At 46.7% G+C, this 18653-nt stretch overlaps 1 protein-coding gene across 2 annotated transcripts in view; it reads right to left on the reverse strand.

The window, feature by feature from the left end:
- LOC135822818 (uncharacterized) overlaps positions 1-18653 on the reverse strand; it is a 110065-nt gene that overhangs the window by 88807 nt on the left and 2605 nt on the right. For both annotated transcript variants that reach the window (XM_065335654.1, XM_065335653.1), the window contains exons 5-7: positions 6025-6043; positions 1216-3848; positions 90-625 (exon numbers count right to left, since the gene is read on the reverse strand). In XM_065335654.1, the coding sequence (XP_065191726.1) occupies positions 90-625; positions 1216-3848; positions 6025-6043 (3188 nt within the window). The remainder of the gene's footprint in view (positions 1-89; positions 626-1215; positions 3849-6024; positions 6044-18653) is intronic.

Here is an 18653-nt window from a genome sequence, read left to right on the forward strand (position 1 = left end):
GCATATGAACGGTAGAATTGAGATAAGTTGTCAAGCAATACCTGTACCATGTGCACATGATTTGAATTACAGCAAGTCTATGTGCTTACGGTGATGTTGACGGTTGGCATGAAACTGCCTCTGCGGGTGCTAATGCTGCTGCTGGTGATGTAGATGATTCTGATGATGATGGTGATGGTGATGCTACTGCTGCTGTTGATTTTACTGCTGGTGGCACTGGTGCTGCTGCTGATGCGGACTCCAATGCTGCTGCTGCTGCTGCTGATGCGGACTCCGATGCTGCTGCTGCTGATGATGGTGATGGCAGATGTAATGCAGCTGCTGCTGCTTGTCCTGCTGGTGGCACTGCTGCTGGTGGCACTGCTGGTGCTGGTGGCACTGCTGCTGGTGGCACTGCTGCTGGTGGCACTGCTGCTGGTGGTGGTGGCACTGCTGCTGGTGGCACTGCTGCTGGTGGCACTGCTGCTGGTGGCACTGCTGCTGCTGCTGGTGGCACTGCTGCTGGTGGTGGCACTGCTGCTGGTAGCACTGCTGCTGCTGGTGGTGGCACTGCTGCTGCTGGTGGTGGCACTTCTGGTGGTGGCACTGCTGCTGGTGGCACTGCTGCTGCTGCTGCTAGTGGCTGCTAAAATCGTTTTAGAAACCCGAAGATATGCAGACAAGAAACACAAACAACAGAAAAGTTCAGTCAATCCAATTCCACATCCGTATACCGTAAAATAATAATTATCCTCCATTCGTAGTGCATTGCAATTCTATGCTAGCTTTTGATCAAGTAGAATTCTATTGAGTATTGCTGAAAAGAAGCTACTTCTCCTTGAAGAGATAATGAAAACAAAAAAACGACACACGGTCACTTGATCAGTCAAATCCTCACCGTCACACGCTTAAAGTCACATGATCACAGTCACATGAACATGATCACGGTCACATGATCACTGTCACATGAACATGATCACGGTCACATGAACACAGTCACATGATCACTGTCACACGAGCACTGTCACATGATCACTGTCACATGAACATGATCACGGTCAGATGAACACAGTCACATGATCACTGTCACAAGATCACTGTCACATGATCACAGTCACATGATCACAGTCACATGATAGTGTAGATATAGCAGCAAAGTATCTATTCTAGCAGCTTGACATTTCAAGTGTATGCTGAAACCATACAAGACAGTGGAAGAAAATCTTCACAACTCACCTCAGCTTGGACAAATGGCACATCCTTACGCAGCCAGGGCCAGAAGGACCTCGGGATAATGACCTTCTCCTTGCAGGTAGCACACGTAGCCTTGAAGGTCAGGGCGGTGTTCCCATCTGACTCGTATGCCGTCAAGAAATGCTTCTTGTGCAAGCTGGTTAGCAACACCCACGACGAGTGTACCAGCACTTCTGCAGGACTGCTGCATTCCTTCAGGCGATCCTGGCATGATGCGGAAGTGCAGACAAATGATTCACCAACAACTGTGAACTGCTGGTACCCTTGGCGGCTGAGAACTTGTGTGAAGTCAACAATTGCACTCTTCATATCCCAAGCCACATCAGCAAGTATGGATGGTGTATCAGCAGCGCATTCTAAGCGAACACCTGTCGGTGTCCAGCAGAGGCATACTTGACTACAACCAACCTCCAAATTCAGTGATGCCGCACTGGATGTGAACTGAAGACTGGCTGACTCTTTCTTCATACGATGAATTATGTAGGTGACTAAGCGACCGAACAGTGGTGGAGGAAACAGCATCCCAGGGAAACTGAGGTGGTTAAACGGTAGCTTAAAGGGAACATCATCCTCCAAAACCAACCGTAATGCTTCCTGGTTGCAGCAGAAAGGGATGAAGAGGTCGGGAAGGCCTGGCGTGACAACTGGACACCTGTCTTGTCTGCTGCTGCTGTTGCTGCTGCCGCCGACTCTACTGCCACACCCTCCGGTGCTGGTATCTGTACTGCTGGTGGCTGTACTGCTGTTGACTGTACTGCTTGTGGCTGTACTGCTGGTGGCTGTACTGCTGGTGGCTGTACTGCTGGTGGCTGCACTGCTGGCGGGCTGAAGTTCTGCTGCCAGGTTGAAGTAACACATGGATTTGCAGAGAGCTAGCTGGACAACACGGCTGAGAGGATACCAAACTTTCTCTATCAACCTCGCGCTGGCAATTCCCGTACGTCGAAAGTGTTGCACTTCTCTGACTAATGTTGCTGAGGTGCTTGGAAAAGCTGTCTCCTTCAGAGGGAAGGTCATCAAGCGTACAAAGTTGAGTAACAGCTGCTGGGGTTCAAGGAAAATGACACTTGAAGTGAGTGGATGCGGGCAGTCACAGCAAAACACTGTGCCATGTTGCTGAAGGCGGTGCAGTAGATCAGACACTTGTGTAGTGTTGAGATCTTTGCCGCTAACATGCCGACAAAAGTCTACAAACTGTGGGTAGTCCATACTAACAAAACTCTGCTGCTGCCGCTGCTGCTGCTGCTGCTGCTGATCACTACTGGTAGCTTGCATTGCATCATCACTGCATCCAGCCTTTGCATAGCGAAGCATTTCCTTTTGGTGGAGAGAAATAGCTTCTTCGATCTTCACCTGCATCAAGGGAATTCCTTGGACAGGAAAGGCAGACACAATTCTAGAGAGCTCTTGCTGTGCTTCAGCAAGCTGGCTGTGGCGAGATACGCGATCTTGAAGACGGTGATTGTCAACATAGAAGGGTCCAGAGACCTTGACGTTGGGTCCGGCCCTTTCAGCCAGCTTGGACACGGCATTGAAGAACATGTCCTTCTTCTTCTCTATTTGGTCGTCATCGACAAGATCCACATGTGTAACAACAACCATGATGGCTGTGCTACTCTCATCATGATGGTGGCTGCTATTGCTGCTACTGGTCTTACCCGGCTCTGTGTCTGACTGATGCTGATGCTGCTGATGTTGGTGCTGCTGATGTTGGTGCTGCTGCTGTTGCTGCTGCGGCTGTTGCTGCTGCTGTTGCTGCTGTTGCTGTTGCTGCTGCTGCTGCTGGTGGTGATGCTGGTCAGGGTGTGTGTCTGCTCTATGCTGCAAATCAATCAGTGACAGACACATGTGAAGGTAGTCAGCCTGCGTCATTCCTGGCAACGGTGTAGAAGTTACAATCTCCTGACCATCGAAGCGGTAGACGTCTTCCGTTACCTCCTCATCCAGGTCACACCTCATGTCAAGAGTCACAATGTACACGCTGTCACAAATTGAAAACGAGATGCTTTGTTGTACCAACATCGGCATCTGTCCACCCATGTCCCACAGCTCAACAAACGCATATGCTGCTTCCGCTTCATTTGAACTGTTATCGACATTGCTGACAGACGAGCGAACTTGAGAGATAACATTTTGTGCCACTTTGGTCAGGTCATTAGCGTGGGGAACATTGGCAAACTCGTTGTTGACAGCGGATGCAGCAGATGCTCTGGTGCCGGTAGCGGAGGCAGTCGATGACGAACTGAGTCGTGAAGTGAACAGTGTCTTGACTTTGGACAAGATTGACGGACGTTTCTTGATTTTCTGGACCAGATCTACAGATGATCGGATGCGAGCTGTGAGTAGATTGACAAAGAAACTATGTTGACTGTCATCCACAAGAACTTGTGCTGCCTCTTGCGTGCTTGTGGCGGTATGAGAGGAGAGATGCATTCTGAGTCTGGATCGATGGATGGAAATGGAGTCGGTGCTGTCCGCGTTTTCAATGAACTCTTCACCGAGCAGTGCCCGGACAAAGCTGGACTTTCCCGTGGCGAACTTGCCGACAAGGTACATACGCACGCGTACCACGCTGGCCTCGTCCTTACCACCAATGATGTCCTCAGCGACAGCAGCTGCATTGCAATAAACAATAATAATGCAGCAGCAGCAGTAGCAGCACGAAGAGCAGCAACAGCAGTAGCAGCAACAATCATTAGTACATGTTATCATGGGAAATGGTAGAATGCCTCAAGTACAACAGAGTTTACCAGTCACAAAAGCAATTGAGACCCCCCCCTTTCCTTATTCTCTTCCTGTTCGCCCTCCCTCCAACCCCCCCCCCCCCCCTACGCGCCCCTTTTCTCTGTCTCTCTATCTCTCTGTTTCTCTGTTTCTCTGACTATGTATACAGCATACAGTATTGGGTATAATTATATCTATTTACCTATCTAGCTAAAAAGTTCTGTCCGCAGATTGAGTAACTAAAAAGACAGAAAGTGGTCCAGTTTGGATTTTTCATAAAGTTTCATGCTATTGCAATCAGACGACTGATACTAAAACCTGAGACTAATCACTATGAATATGATCATGTGTGATACTTGGCGTTTAAATTGATATTACTCTACACGATTCACGAATAACGCCAGTATCACACAGACGCTATAATTATGGTTGCCGGCAATTTCCAAAATTACTCCCTTGTATCTATCCATCTATCTAAGAGTTCGTGGACAAGCCATTGATTATCCACTCTCATTGTAATATCAAAAAAGTATTCTTTCTATACCAAAGAGTGGTATATTTGATAAATAAATATACTTCAGTAGAAACATTTACGATACTTCTCCAGACGTTTCGTTGTGTGAAACACTTCTTCAGTGGATAAAGAAAGACATCCAACATCCACTGACGATGTTGTTCAGAATAACGAAACGTCTGGAGAAGTATCGTAAATATTTCTAATGAAGTACTTGTATCTTACACAAGAGAGAGATTGAAAGCTTTGTTACAACTCTGAGTTTCACGTATTACTACGATCATCAGGCAACCAATGAAGTATCTTATCAAATATACCACTCTTTGGTCTATTTATCTAATCAATCTGCGGACAAAACTGTTAAGTCCTTTGTGGACTCATCAGCGCAGGACAGAGAAAATGAGCCCGAACCTGGTAGCAATGAAAAATATTTTTTCCAAAGCCAGATTTAAACCAGACCCAAACGTACCTTGCCAGAGTGCTCAAACTGACAAGTCAGTGAGCTCTGCATAACGCAAACAGCAAAGGCACTACCCCACATGAGCTATCCATCTATCTCCCTCTCTCTGTCACAATCTCTGTCTTCGTTTTTCTCTAATATCTCATACTTGAAGACAAAATTCATAAATTACTCCGGAAGTACAAGATAAATGCCCAGCTGATTTACAGGAACCGCCGTCTAAGTTCTATGATTTGCACGTCTGCCCTCCGCAAACCACCATGCCGCAGGTATGTAGACCCGTCCAGGCCCCGTAAACGGGGCGGCCCAAAGCTGCTTGTGTCGCCTGCATGTCCGGTTCAGGGGCATGCACGGAGCGAAATGTTGTATACCACTTCGAGTGCAAATGTGGTGATAAATATGTCGGAGAGACGTACCGCAGCCTCGCTACCAGGACAAAAGAACACAACGACGACGCACGCAACACAGTGAGCGGCACCGCGCTGGGTGAGCATTTTGCGGCCAAGCATGCATCTGACCCATTGCCATTGGGAGCAACGGCTTTCTCAGGTATCCGGGTTCTCGGTTCTGAGCGTGACCGCCCCAGGAGGAGGATCCGGGAGGCCATCAATATCAGGGAGCGATCCCCGGAAATTAACAACAGTGGCTGGGATCTGCTATAACACCACCTTACTGCGAGTGGCGCGGGGCTCTAGACACCTCACTGGTGGTGTGAGACTGGAACTGGGCTGTTATCACTGCTGTAGCGCAGTATCTACTTTCCTCGCCGTTTGTGCTTGTGTTGTCATGTATATGTAGTAATGCACACCCGCCATGACGTGCTTTGCACTTCTCTACGCGCGCTGTCACTATGTACCGCGCTTTGCTTGCTTGCCTCCTTCTTTTATACTGCTGTTCTTTCCATGTCCACTTCATTCCTGATGATGGTCATAAAGACCGAAACGTTGTAACGATACCAATGGATTTGTGTGAAATGCAGTGCTCTCTTGTGTGTAGGCAGGTTGCCTGCAAACAATTCAAGTTGAAGACTTTGATTACGAAAAATCATTACTACGAAGAAGTTCTCAAATCGAGCAGACAGATTGGCACCCACCAGTTCTAAGTTCCTCTTTCTTCATTTCGTTCATAGTTCCCAAGCAGAAACACAGCACACACACACACACACACACACACACACACACACACACACACACACACACACACACACACACACACACACACACACAAACACACAAACACACATACACACATACACACACACGCAACACCAGAAATGAGTTGATCAATTTACTTTTATTCCCCAAGTTATGATAGACAGAGTAGACGATTGGCATAGCCAGGACCCACAGACCTCAATTTCGCGCCTCCTCATGCATGCATTTGTATGTGTGCGTGCGCTTGTGTGTCTGTGTGTGTGTGTGTGTGTGTGTGTGTGTGTGTGTGTGTGTGTGTGTGTGTGTGTGTGTGTGTGTGTGTGTGTGTGTGTGTGTGTGTGTGTAGGTGTGTGCCACCGTGTGTGGCCCCTTTTTTCACAGGAGAAAAGTGGCCAAGTACGAAAAAGGTTAATGTCCAGTGATATCCTACAAAGTCGGGTGGTACAACATTTAGTGCTTGATGCACAGGATCAGACACGGGTCGATTGCGACATTCGTTTTCCCCAGCCCCGAGGGTCTAAGCTACGTGCCGCTTTTCAGTCCCAAAATTCGTATTTTTGTGGTGAGGTATACTGTAAAGCGTGAAATTTTCGCTGCGTTTTTAGTTCGCGTTTTCAGAATCCGGACAGGTTTGCGAGGTTTTAATTTTGCGATTGCAGAATTTGAAAATTTTAAAGCAGAGATTTTCAGCCAAAGAAGGCTAAGCAAGGACAAGCTAACTTTTGAACAGCTGATTTGTTTCCGCTTTCAGTGGCATGTCGACCGATCTTGGCTCTCACCTCATCCGTGTATCTATGGTAGTCACCACGCTTCCTCTTCTTTTTCTCAAACGTAGCCAGCTCCTTTTCCACGGTGCAGTTTGCTGCAGCGACGGTAATGCTTGCCGCAGGAGGAAGGTATGAAGCCTGCTTCGCAGTGCTGCTGTCATCATTTTTCTGCATCCACTGAAGGAACGGCATACTACTAGTGACGAGAGAGAAGCAGTAGTGCGATCGTCGAGGGAAAACTTCAAAAGGATGTGAAAGGAATGAACTCCGGTCCGAGTTATTTGTACAGCAGTGGTGCAAGGAAACTCTTGGTGGCAATCTTCACGAATACGCTGGATTGCGCTACTATTTGTGCTACTGTGACATTCTTGCTAAACCTTTCATGGATCTCCTTTTCACGCTGTCTAAATTTCGCGATTTCCAGGCGGTCGCGAATTTCGCAGAAATTAGACCATGGCAATAATTTCACGGTTTCCAGTAAGCCATACGTCAGATTTTTACCTTTTTGACAATCTAACTTAATGGGTACCGGTACATACATACGTACAAGACGTTACAAATGCTTAACCCTTTGAGCCCTACCATGGCATCCATGGATTCCTTCAGGATTCGCGCAGAGGTGCGCGATCGATCGCGCAACAGTCCCAGTATGCATTTCAACATTATCTAATTTCATGCACCAGATTTGGAATATCTCAATTTTGGTCTCTTTGGAAAGCTACAGATCTCCTCTCGCCAGATATCGCCACTAAGTACTCCACAGGAGCGACAGAATCGCCGTCACGTCTTTTGAGAGCTGCCCTATTGCGCCTGAGCTAGATACTGTGCCCACATCCACAAATGTCATTGGTTCTGAAGTTTTACTCAATGTAGAACGGTAATTCACAGCCCTGCAGGTCCCTGAAACCCAAGCGATTCATTTCGCCTTCACTGCGCATGCGCTATGCAACCATGAGTCACAGGCGACGTCCCTTTTCCAAACAAATTTTTAAAAGCGCATCCATGTTTCGCTCTTCAGCGCTCAGTAAATCTTAATCGCGCTAGATCATACGACACACGGCTGGGAAGCTTATTCTCTCAGCTTTCCGATAAGCCCTCATTCTTGGCGATCGAAGAAAGGACAATGGAGTTACGACAATTTGAACAGTGATATGTATGCGCTGCACAAACTGGCACGGTTGCGCACGAGCAAACTCGTGTTCAAAAATGACCTTTAACTCGTGGTTCGAGGTCAAAGGGTTAACAATCTATGAAGAACAACTGAGGTTATAGCAAAAGGGGCCTAGTTTGTCCTTCACTCTGAACTGACATGTAGAAGCTTTGTGCAAGTGGAATGATGGATTTCAGTACATGAAAACAGTCGAATGACATCATACACTCATTATATGCACGGAGCGCTGTAGAGCACAACCAGCATTCGGATTATTTATAAGCCGCAGGGATGTTTTTTGGATGCATTTCAAAGTGCAGCCAACACCCCGGAAAAAAACGGTATGTGCTGTGGTGCTAAGCCACAAGCAGTTGCAGTGGTTGCACTTCATGTACAGTGAAACCTTGTTAGGACGAACACTGATAAAACAAATGTTTGCCTAAGAAGAACTAATATTCGAAACTGTATTGGACAAAACCCTGTGTATTCACCGGGTAAAACATATGGATAAGAAGAACTCCCGTTATTGCGAACGAATATCATCGGTCTCTTGATGTTCGTCCTAAAGAGGTTTGACTCTATTTCAGAGCTGCCAAGTTTGTTTTCTCTTTGGTCAGGAGATCTCCCTCAAAGGGGGATAGCCAGGCCGGAGGTCGGTCGGTAGCCCCTCAAACGAGTGGTTCTCCATCTACTTCCTCAGTAAACAAAAACATCGTGATGGATTTTTGAGGGACTGGTTTGCGCACAAACTGCCGTGAAATTAGTCACGATTACTTTCTCGGCCTTCCCTGGCATGCCGTGAAAGAGATACGATGCAAAGAAAGCGACCATTCACCGGGGTACTGAACCAGCATGCGTGATGCTGAGCGCATGTGTAAATTTGCTTATGGCAATAGTGACTTCAGTCAATTTTCAAACTCACTCCAAATGCTCCGATTTTAGTCTTAACCCTTTCACTGCCACTGTCGACTGCGCATTCATGCACTTCGAGTGACATTGTTGACTTGCGTCGACGAGTAAACATGCAGTCCCCAGTGCTGTTGTCGACTTCCGTCGACAGGCAGACCTCACCCAGTTTGGCCCTCTATTTTCGAATATTGGAGATGTTTAGCCGTGGTAGACGGCCACGGGGCCCTGGAAGATGTCCATACCCATCGAAATACGCTGCCAGAAGTATGGGTTGCCATTTGAAAAAAATTGAACCAGCGTCGTTGAAAATACGCATCCGATTTTTGCCGAGCGGTGGGGAAGAAATCGATTCTCACGCACTTCCACCTCCCAGAGTCGGTGCGAGTATTTTCCCCTTTCCCGTCAACTTTCATTGTGCGGAGCATGGAATTTGGTTCAGACTTGATGCCTAGCTATTACTGTTAAACGACAAACTTGCGCGAGCGATTAACTTCCGCGACTTTCGCGAGCAGGGCCGAATCACGAAAGTTAGACACGCGAATATAAAATATGTACAATCATGTACTACGCGATGCGTCAATGATCGATTGTGCACTGTCTGTACATACACTGCACAGACTCTGGACTAGCGCTGATCATTGCTTGCATGGTTACAGTCCAAAGTGTGCAGCTTCGGAAAGTAAGGGACCTTCCGTAAATACCGATACTTATTTAGAAACGAAAATTATTTGTCTTCAACCTTCCTCCCCTACCTCAGAAACGAACACATACAAACGGTACATAGTATCGATATTTTTTTCTTTTTTTCTGGACGTGATCACACATACAAACTGTCCATCGATATTTTTTTGAGAAACGAACAGGCGCTCAACCCCCTCTCCCCTAAACGACTAGTTTTCGTTTCTAAATAAATATCTAGAGACTCCCTCGATTTAGGATAAAGCCTGTGGAGAATCCATAAATACAAATCTATATTTACAGATGGCCCCTAACATACCAAAACTAGTCTTACTAGTTGTCGTTGGAGTACAGCGACTTGAACCAGAATTGCAGAAGAGAATAAAACGATCAACTGGAGAATGTCTCAGTGTTGTGGAGAGGGTTGTTGAACTTGTTGGAGTGTTTGGCCAGCTTGCTGTTGCGTAGATTTTAGTTAGTGTTGTACTGCTCGAAGAAGTCTTCTGAATTTTATCGCCATTAGTGTCGCAGTGGCTCAGCCGTTCGAAGAGAAAGTCTTCCGAAGATCCCTCTTCGAAAATGCCATCCTTTCTCCCAGTACCGTAAAGTCCGCTGCAAACGCCCACCCCATTTTTCCAAGATCTGCTGGCCTGTACACACCGACCCCATGCACTGTTACCCCTACTGTACGAAAGTGCATCTCACACCGTAGTGCGAAGAGCGCTTTGCTACGGTAAACTATGTCCACTTTCCTGGTTTCGAAATCGCTCTGGGCACTATCCACGAGCTAGCTCGTAGTGAGTAGTGATTCTATGATGATGGCTGTTTTAATTCGCAAATCCAAACCGGAGTTTCTTCCGAATAATAAGGTAGCGAAGAACAGAGTATTGCAGGGACCAAATACACTTCTGACGGTGTTTCAAGCCATCATTTCCAAATCACACAACGCTCAAAGCAAGTGTTTTTTCTCGAGCACTTCAGAGTTTTCAACAAGTTAGCAACGACTTTGTATGGGTAGCTTCTGTGACATACCCTGTTCGAATTGCAACTGCAATACTGCGACCAATCCAGTGGTTGAATGACGCTTCGTCAGAACAATCACTGTTCCGTTCTGAAAGCGCGACATCGTGCACTGCAGAAATGTCATGAAAACTAGATGGATTCTACGGCATTACTACATGGAGAGCGAACTACCACAAAGACGACTCATTTATCGAATGAAAGGACATCTCGACAGAAGTTTTTCTTTGCAGCAAGATAATGACAATCGCTTTGCAGAGCCTCCTGGTAAGACATGGGCAGTTTGTAGGCATTACAGCCGCTTTCGTACGCATTCGACCTTTGTGCCAGTTTTCTACAACAATATTATAGATCTGAAAAAGACGAAAATAGTATGGACCCGCTGGGGTGGGCGTTTGCTGCGAAGTGGGCGTTTGCAGCGAAGTGGGCGTTTGCTGCGAAGTGGGCGTTTGCTGCGAAGTGGGCGGTTGCTGCGAAGTGGGCGTTTGCTGCGAAGTGGGCGTTTGCTGCGAAGTGGACGTTTGCTGCGGACTTTACGGTACTAGTACTCACCTTATGATTATCTTTGATTCCTTCTTTGATTTCTTCTTTTCTGGCATTCTTCATGCACTCTGCGTCCCAGCACTCCGAGGCTTCGTAAAATAAACTTCTTGAAGATTTTCAGTGGAAGGTAAAAATCGCTAAAATTGAAGGGGAAGTTTAGGCTAAAATCAAAATTTCACCAGTTGTAGTCTTCGGGGTGCTGAGTCGAATGGTCTTGGTCCGAGGAAGCTGAGGCGCTCCCTTCCTACTTTAATCCCAATCGAACTCGCGCACTTCCACCGAAACTGGGTGACTGCGCCCTACTAGATGGGGTTTTGGCCCCAGAAAGCTGCGATGCAGCGTTCCTCCTTTATTCCCAATCGAACATGGTTGAACAAGCGGTCACGTGCTCCTGCGTGCCCAAGTCACCTGGTCACAGCGCCAGCAGGCGACAACTTTCACACCAAGGTTCAACTCGAGTTCAACTCAAGTACAGGACTGCACCCAAAAAAGGTCAAAGAGGCTAGTAAGGTGTACCCTGCAGGCACGGTGACCAGGTGACTGGTGTACGCAGGAGCACGTGACCGCTTGTTCAAGCATGTTCGATTGGGAATAAGGGCCGAACGCTGTATTGCAGCCTTTTCGCACTAAAACCAGTTGACTCAGCTTCCAAAAGACTACTACATATGGGCCAATCGCGGTCATCCATGCTTTTATAAGAACGAAATGGCGCATTTAGTGACACTTTGCATACAAATCCCCATCTAGTAGGGCGTAGTCACCCAGTTTCGGTGGAAGTGCGCGAGTTCGATTGGGATTAAAGTAGGAAGGGAGCGCCTCAGCTTCCTCGGACCAAGACCATTCGACTCAGCACCCCGAAGACTACAACTGGTGAAATTTTGATTTTTGCCTTAACTTCCCCTTTATTATTATTATTAGAGAGGTTCCGCATAACGTAATTACGTTTGTAAAAAACGTAGTCGATCTACGGAAAGTCTTATATAAACTGCATGCGCATCTGGGTTCCGCCATACAGAGTTTTCAAATCACGTAGCTGCCCTTGGCAACTCCGAACACGGCAGTGTACGACCAGATCGACATGGGGAGAGAGTCATAAATTTGTACCCCAATTCACTTACGGACCAGCTACGTTATCAGAGCCCTATCTACGTACTCTCCGTAGACAACTTTCCGTAAGTGGAGTGCAAACTCGCGAATTCACGGGTTTTTCCCGGCCACTAACGTAAAGTAGCCAACTTTACGTAGTGCGGAACTTCTCTATTATTTGCATTTCCGCGGCAATGTCAGCCGCACAATGGCAACCCACATATTCGCATATGCCGGAAATAGAATGCTCTGCCAAAAACATAAATCAAATGACATCATAATTATATATCCGTTCTGTGTAATCCAGTCAAGAGGAACGTACGACGGCACAGAGTCCTCTCCACCCTGCACGGTCCCTTGCCAGGATCCGGAGGCGCTGCAAGTCACCAAGCGACACAAGCCTTCCATTATCCGTTTTCGCCAGGTCTTCCGACAGCTTCGTGACAATTGTGACACGTGGGCGTCCTCGCCAGGTCTTCTCATCGTGCGTGAAATACGCCGCCATTGCCAATGATGCTGGGGTGTCCTCTGGTAAGCGGAGAATGTGACCAAAGAGTTGCCACCGCAGACGCTTGAGAATGTTGGTGATTGGCTCAGCTTTGCACCTGGCGTACAAAGAGACATTCGTCATCTTCTGAGGCCAACTAATGCCAAGGAGTGATCGCAGTTGCTGACGGTGGAAGAAATCGAGACTCTGCTCCAAAGCCACCGTCAAGCCCCTTCCCCTTTAATCATCGCTAACTGGTCCAGTTTGCTAAAACGCTAAATTTTGGCCGCCGCGAAAGTTTGTCGTTTTACACTTTACAGTATCCAAGACTCCAGGCGGCTATCCGTTGCGATAGGCGGTTGGAGTCACGGGTAGAGACAACCAGACGCTGGATTCCTCGGGGACGCATTCACTGCAAACTTGATGGAAACAGCGCTGGCGGCGCTCACTGGGTCCAGAATTAAAATTTTCTAAGAACTACCATGTTACCATGGTGACCAGCACAGTGAAGAGACACTACAGGTATGTCAGCTACAACATAATTATATTCTTTCTACAACGACACCTACCTCTGGCTCAATACCTGACGATCTACTGCAAGCTGATGCGAAAGTGCATTACAACCGCGAAGGCCGCACTTGTCAACGGAACAGGGAAGTGCTTCACTGTCCAAAAGTTGAAAAGTATTTGGACTGCTGCTAATCGGGAGAACAAACGACCGCCACGGCGGCAGAACATTCCGCAGCTGTTCACCGACACGATCCGCTTCACCAAACGTCTTACGAACGTTTCATTCTCCGAGTTTTCTGGTGGCAGCAACAAGAATTCCGTCTGCAACGACAGGACGAAAGTCTCTCGCAACTGAAATCCTGTTGCCACGAAGACAGAGAAGATTCCGCAAGTTATCTCTTCTGTTTCCAGTATTGTAGCTCTCCTGTCCACTGGCATATCTTTCAATCCCAGTGAACGAAAAGAAGGATCTGTTTCTCTCTCCAAAACAACTAACTAACTTTGCTTCGCGAGTGTCCGGGCCGATCGTGTACATAGTGTATGCAGCGCATGCGGCGCACTTTCGCATGACATGACACGCATTTTTGCGCACCACGTTTGTACTTCGGATTTGGCAATTTTTTCGACGGCAATGGCTTCCTTTAGGAGTTGTCTACCTACGATGTATAATTTGAAAGCGATATTCCGTACAGAAAGTACCAAAAAATCCAGGAAAAGTTGGCCTTTCGATTTTTTGGGCTGGAGGTAAAAAGTGCCTGGCATGGAGGGGGTGTACAGCTCAGCTGACAGCCTGGCAGGGAGCGCCTTGTCACCTTGAGGGTTCAGCTGGCAGTGAAAGGGTTAATCAATTCTCTAGAGTACAGAATATAAGAAATCTGCAAGTAGTATTCAATTTCGCCAAACCATTACCTATTACCTAGGGATAGTGATTTGAAGTGCAACAATTTCGGACTATCGCTAGAAACACAAATGAATGGGTGAAATGGGAGAAGCGAGAAAATTTCCAGACGACTGCACAGTACAGTATGGTGTACAGTAGGGGTCAAACGGGTGTACCTTTAACTAACGAACGGGTAATTTTCTTAACGGGCGGGTTAACGGGTACCCTTTAGCAGCCATATTATTTTTTTGCGCATTTCTCACATAAATCATGATTTTAATTTGTATATTCTCAGGTTGTATTTTGATACTACATTATGATTCGCAATTGATTCGTGTATCATAATATTATTATGGCAATGAAGGTTCCAAATGAATGTCATCCGTGCATTTGCCCATGTACATAACTACTTCACAGGCAGTAACTTACAATCGTACATGTACATGGTCCTTCAAGCTACATGTATTTTGATACATGTACGCAAATCAACTGCAGATCGATGTGATTCAAGCCATGCAAGGACAGAGTGGTTTAGCAAAACGTCCGTGATCTCGCGCAATCCTATTTGCTATGTTCGCAGAGAACTGGTACTCGTTGCATTCAGAAGATGTTCCGATTGTTCGCGCCCATAGCTAGCTGGGGTGCCTGACACAGCTGATGTGCTGCTGGCCAGCTAGCTGCTAGTGCTAGCTTGTTGAACTCGTGAAATGAATCTTCACAAATCCGTAATCTTGAATGCAATATTTCGAACTACTTTTCAGCTCGTCGATTGAAGGAACAAACTACAACCATGAGTATCATACATGTAGCTACCACCTACGGACATCACCGTTTGTGACACTCGGCCTGGTGACACTAGTTCATCAAGTACTGTGGCAGGTTCGATGTCGGAGAACCATCGTAACTTTCTAGTTACTCAGCTGCCACCTCGAACGAGTTTCAAGTCTTGCATTTTCTCACATCACAATCAAAAACCTCCAGTACGAGGATTTTTACTTGCACTAGAGTGGAGAGAACAACTGTCAAGTCTGTCTTTCAGCCTGCTCCTGCCTGATAAAGTCGAAAGCGAGAATGCACAGGAAAAAGGAAAAGAGTATCCGCACTCCTATTTTTTTAAGTCTTGGAATACGATAGGATCACCTTTTTTTTTACAAACGGGTACCCTTTTACTAACGGTACCTGAGATTAACGGGCGGGTACCCGGGTACCCGGTACACCCGTTTGACCCCTAGTGTACAGTGCACAAGTACAAAGCCTCGTCACTCGAACTGAGCGGACCGTGCGCATATGGTATTGCTTATAACTTGGTATGCTGGCGCAAAACGATTTCTCATGGAGGAAGACGAAAGGGTCTTAACGCCTGGAAATGTCAAATGGCCAGAAGTTGTTTGACGCTGATGATGATGGCATAGTCTGCGGCACTGCGACCCGACCAGAACAAGCCAAAACTCATCACCTCAAAAAAGCGCTTGTCGTATGGAAACGGGACTTTGGGTCTCAAACGCATGAACATCTCCTCTCTCCGACAAAGCAATACACTTGCTGAAATATTCTAGAATTTGACGTAACCACGCCGAAAAACAATGCGAAGTCGGATTCTCCCATCTGAAGTATTGAAACTTCTTTTTCCACAGAATCAGGGTCTGGGTTCGAGGGAGTGAAGTCACAAAGGACAATGTGTCCGTTTGATCCTATAATAGGGGATTCACAATCACGGGGAAACCTGAGGTCACGGGAGAAGGTAAAAGTTCAGACCTTTGGTCAACGGAGTGGGGCCGTTCACACCCGTGGTCAGTTTTCCCTTGACCGTATGTTTGGCAATGGATTAGTGGTGGGGCAATTAAAAATTTATCTGTAACTGCATTTTTGTAGTACGTTCTGTACACGATTTTCCGATGGGCACTGTCTGAAAATCCAGGTTGCGATGCACCCGTACAACTACGGGTTCAGAGTTCTCGCCAAAGACAAGATCTACACACGCGCATCGTATAGCCATGGGATTTTTCCCTTAACAAATGCCCTGAGGCCCACGGCCACGGCTTTGCCAATTTTTTCCCGAAAGGTTCTTCCTTTCCCCAGTACCATAGTGTCCATAACAACTTTCCCATAACCGTGGTTTTACCAGTGTGCGTGTGAATCCCCTATAAGGTGAACTCAAGGAATACTAGTGATAACCACAAGTGCAACCATTGTACATGAGAAAACACAACCAGGGGTATTAATAGGCCATTCACACGACGTGTAAACACTTCCACGTGTGTAACCAAGATAACACTGGCAAACCGTGATCCAGTTCACACGGTGCTGGGCAAACTTTACAACCGTCAATGTATCCCTAGTGACCTCTTGAAAATACCGGGAAATGTTAAATTTAAAATTTTCCGTTGTTCAAGCAATGCAAGTTTATTGTATCCGAGTAAATATCCTTGGAAACGGTACGATAAAAGTGAGTTTGGACGTCGTGTGAATGGCCTATAAACACCAGTGTGTGTAATGCAGTATCTGGTGAAAAACATGTTCACGGTCAACATGTGTCACTAGTGACACCAAAAACACCTACACGAGAGTGTAATAGTGATAGACATCTCATCAAGTGTACATAACCAAGAGTGCGCAACTCTCACATCTGCTCTGTTCCATGGGGGAGTTATTCGTCCATACAATGCATGCGCAAAACATGCGATGGGCACTGGACCTTCATTGCGAGTCTCTGTTTCGCCGTCTTGAAACCAACAATTTTTCGTACCAGACGATGGCAATTGTGACGAAACGTTGTGCGTAAAAGGAATCGGTTCGGTTTGCAGTGCTGTGGGAATGGGTGTGGTAACCGAACTACTCTCTTCAAATTTCTCTCCCTGTTAACCCTCTCAGTGCCACGGGCGACTTTAGTCGCCCAGAATGAGAATGTGTGTACAAATATTTTCGTATCTCCACTTCTACACACAGGAGAGTAACAAACGAGCACTCAACGTCTCCAGAAAGACCTTGGCTATCCACTTATCACATCGGTTTGTGTCCGTGAGGATAGACGTCGCCAGAATGCAGGAAACGGACATCGCTCAGGCGCCCTCTCAAGGAAGACTATTTTCGCTGCATTTTCTCTTCAAAATGGTCTGCCTGACCTTGATATCTTTCCAGAGAGCCATCGTTTGTAAAGATCTGTGGACATACAGCTGAGCTATGAAAAATTGGAGTACAGCTCAACTCAGAAAAATTTGTATTTTTCTGACCCCCTTGGCACTGAAATGGTTAATTAATAGCTTGTTATCAAACCCATAGCGCATTTCAATGAAGCCCATCCAAGCCACTCACGTGCCCACAGACTCATAGTTTCTGCCTTGCACAGTATTACAGTCAGACCTCGCATAACCGCACACATCCGTTTTCCACAAAAATATCCGGATAGGCGAGGAAACCGGATAAATAAACACGCACACTGTATGTATGCATGACATTATACTGTAAATCGGTAACCAACGATTTTCATCCGGATGTCGAGGGATCCAGATAAAAGAGGACCGGATAAGCAAGGTCTGACTGTAATAAACAGTACAGCATGTGCAGTGCAGAATCAGGTGGAACACATGTTCACGATCAACATGTGTAAATATTCACAATGTGAACGGCAACATGAGGGGTGTGATGGTGCCAAACATCCCATCAAGAGTACATACCCCCCCCCCCCCCCCCCCAGTGTGCAACTGGAATGGGGTTGTGGGACGGCGTAATCCGTGATGTACGTCATTTTTGGGTCAGACTTGCCTCATTCCATCGCGGCGTGGCACCACGTCTACACTTCCTCTACTTATGATGTCATTATTCCCGTAGCTATGCAGAAGACGTTACTTCAGTAACGTCTGGCGCTAGCCAGGGTCCACACAGCTTTAATTTGGTATTTGTGTGTTTGTTTGTTTGTTTGTTTGTGTCACGCCTGGCGCTATCCGTATCTGACGACAAAAAAGCATAGGATGTTATAAATTTTTCAATTGTCCTATTTTTTTCAGGCATATTCTGGGATTCGAACCCGCACTATCGCCCTTCATGCATCCCCCATACACTTCGCATTCATACCCATTCTTCCAAGTTGCTTCACGCTATTATCTTGCGTTTAAAAGCCCCGTTTGAATATTGCGGGCAGCTGTATGTGGCCATGCCAGCTGTGTTTGATGGTACGGTACGGGAGACGGTGTCGTATTACCCTCGATCGTACCTGTCCCGTACATATCCCCTACTGTACCGTGCCATCAAAGACGGCTGGCCACAATACATATTCAAATAGGGCTTTCAAATGCAAGATCATAATGTGAAACAACTTGGAAGAATTAGTATGTATGCGAAGTGTATCGTACCTGTCCCGTACATATCCCCTACTGTACCGTGCCATCAAAGACGGCTGGCCACAATGCATATTCAAATAGGGCTTTCAAATGCAAGATCATAATGTGAAACAACTTGGAAGAATTAGTATGTATGCGAAGTGTATCGGGGGATGCATGCAGGGCGCGCGATAGTCTAGGTCATCATGACAAAAAAGCATA

This window comes from Sycon ciliatum, chromosome 8 (assembly GCF_964019385.1).
Source record: "Sycon ciliatum chromosome 8, ocSycCili1.1, whole genome shotgun sequence".
In the NCBI taxonomy this organism is placed as follows: domain Eukaryota; kingdom Metazoa; phylum Porifera; class Calcarea; order Leucosolenida; family Sycettidae; genus Sycon; species Sycon ciliatum.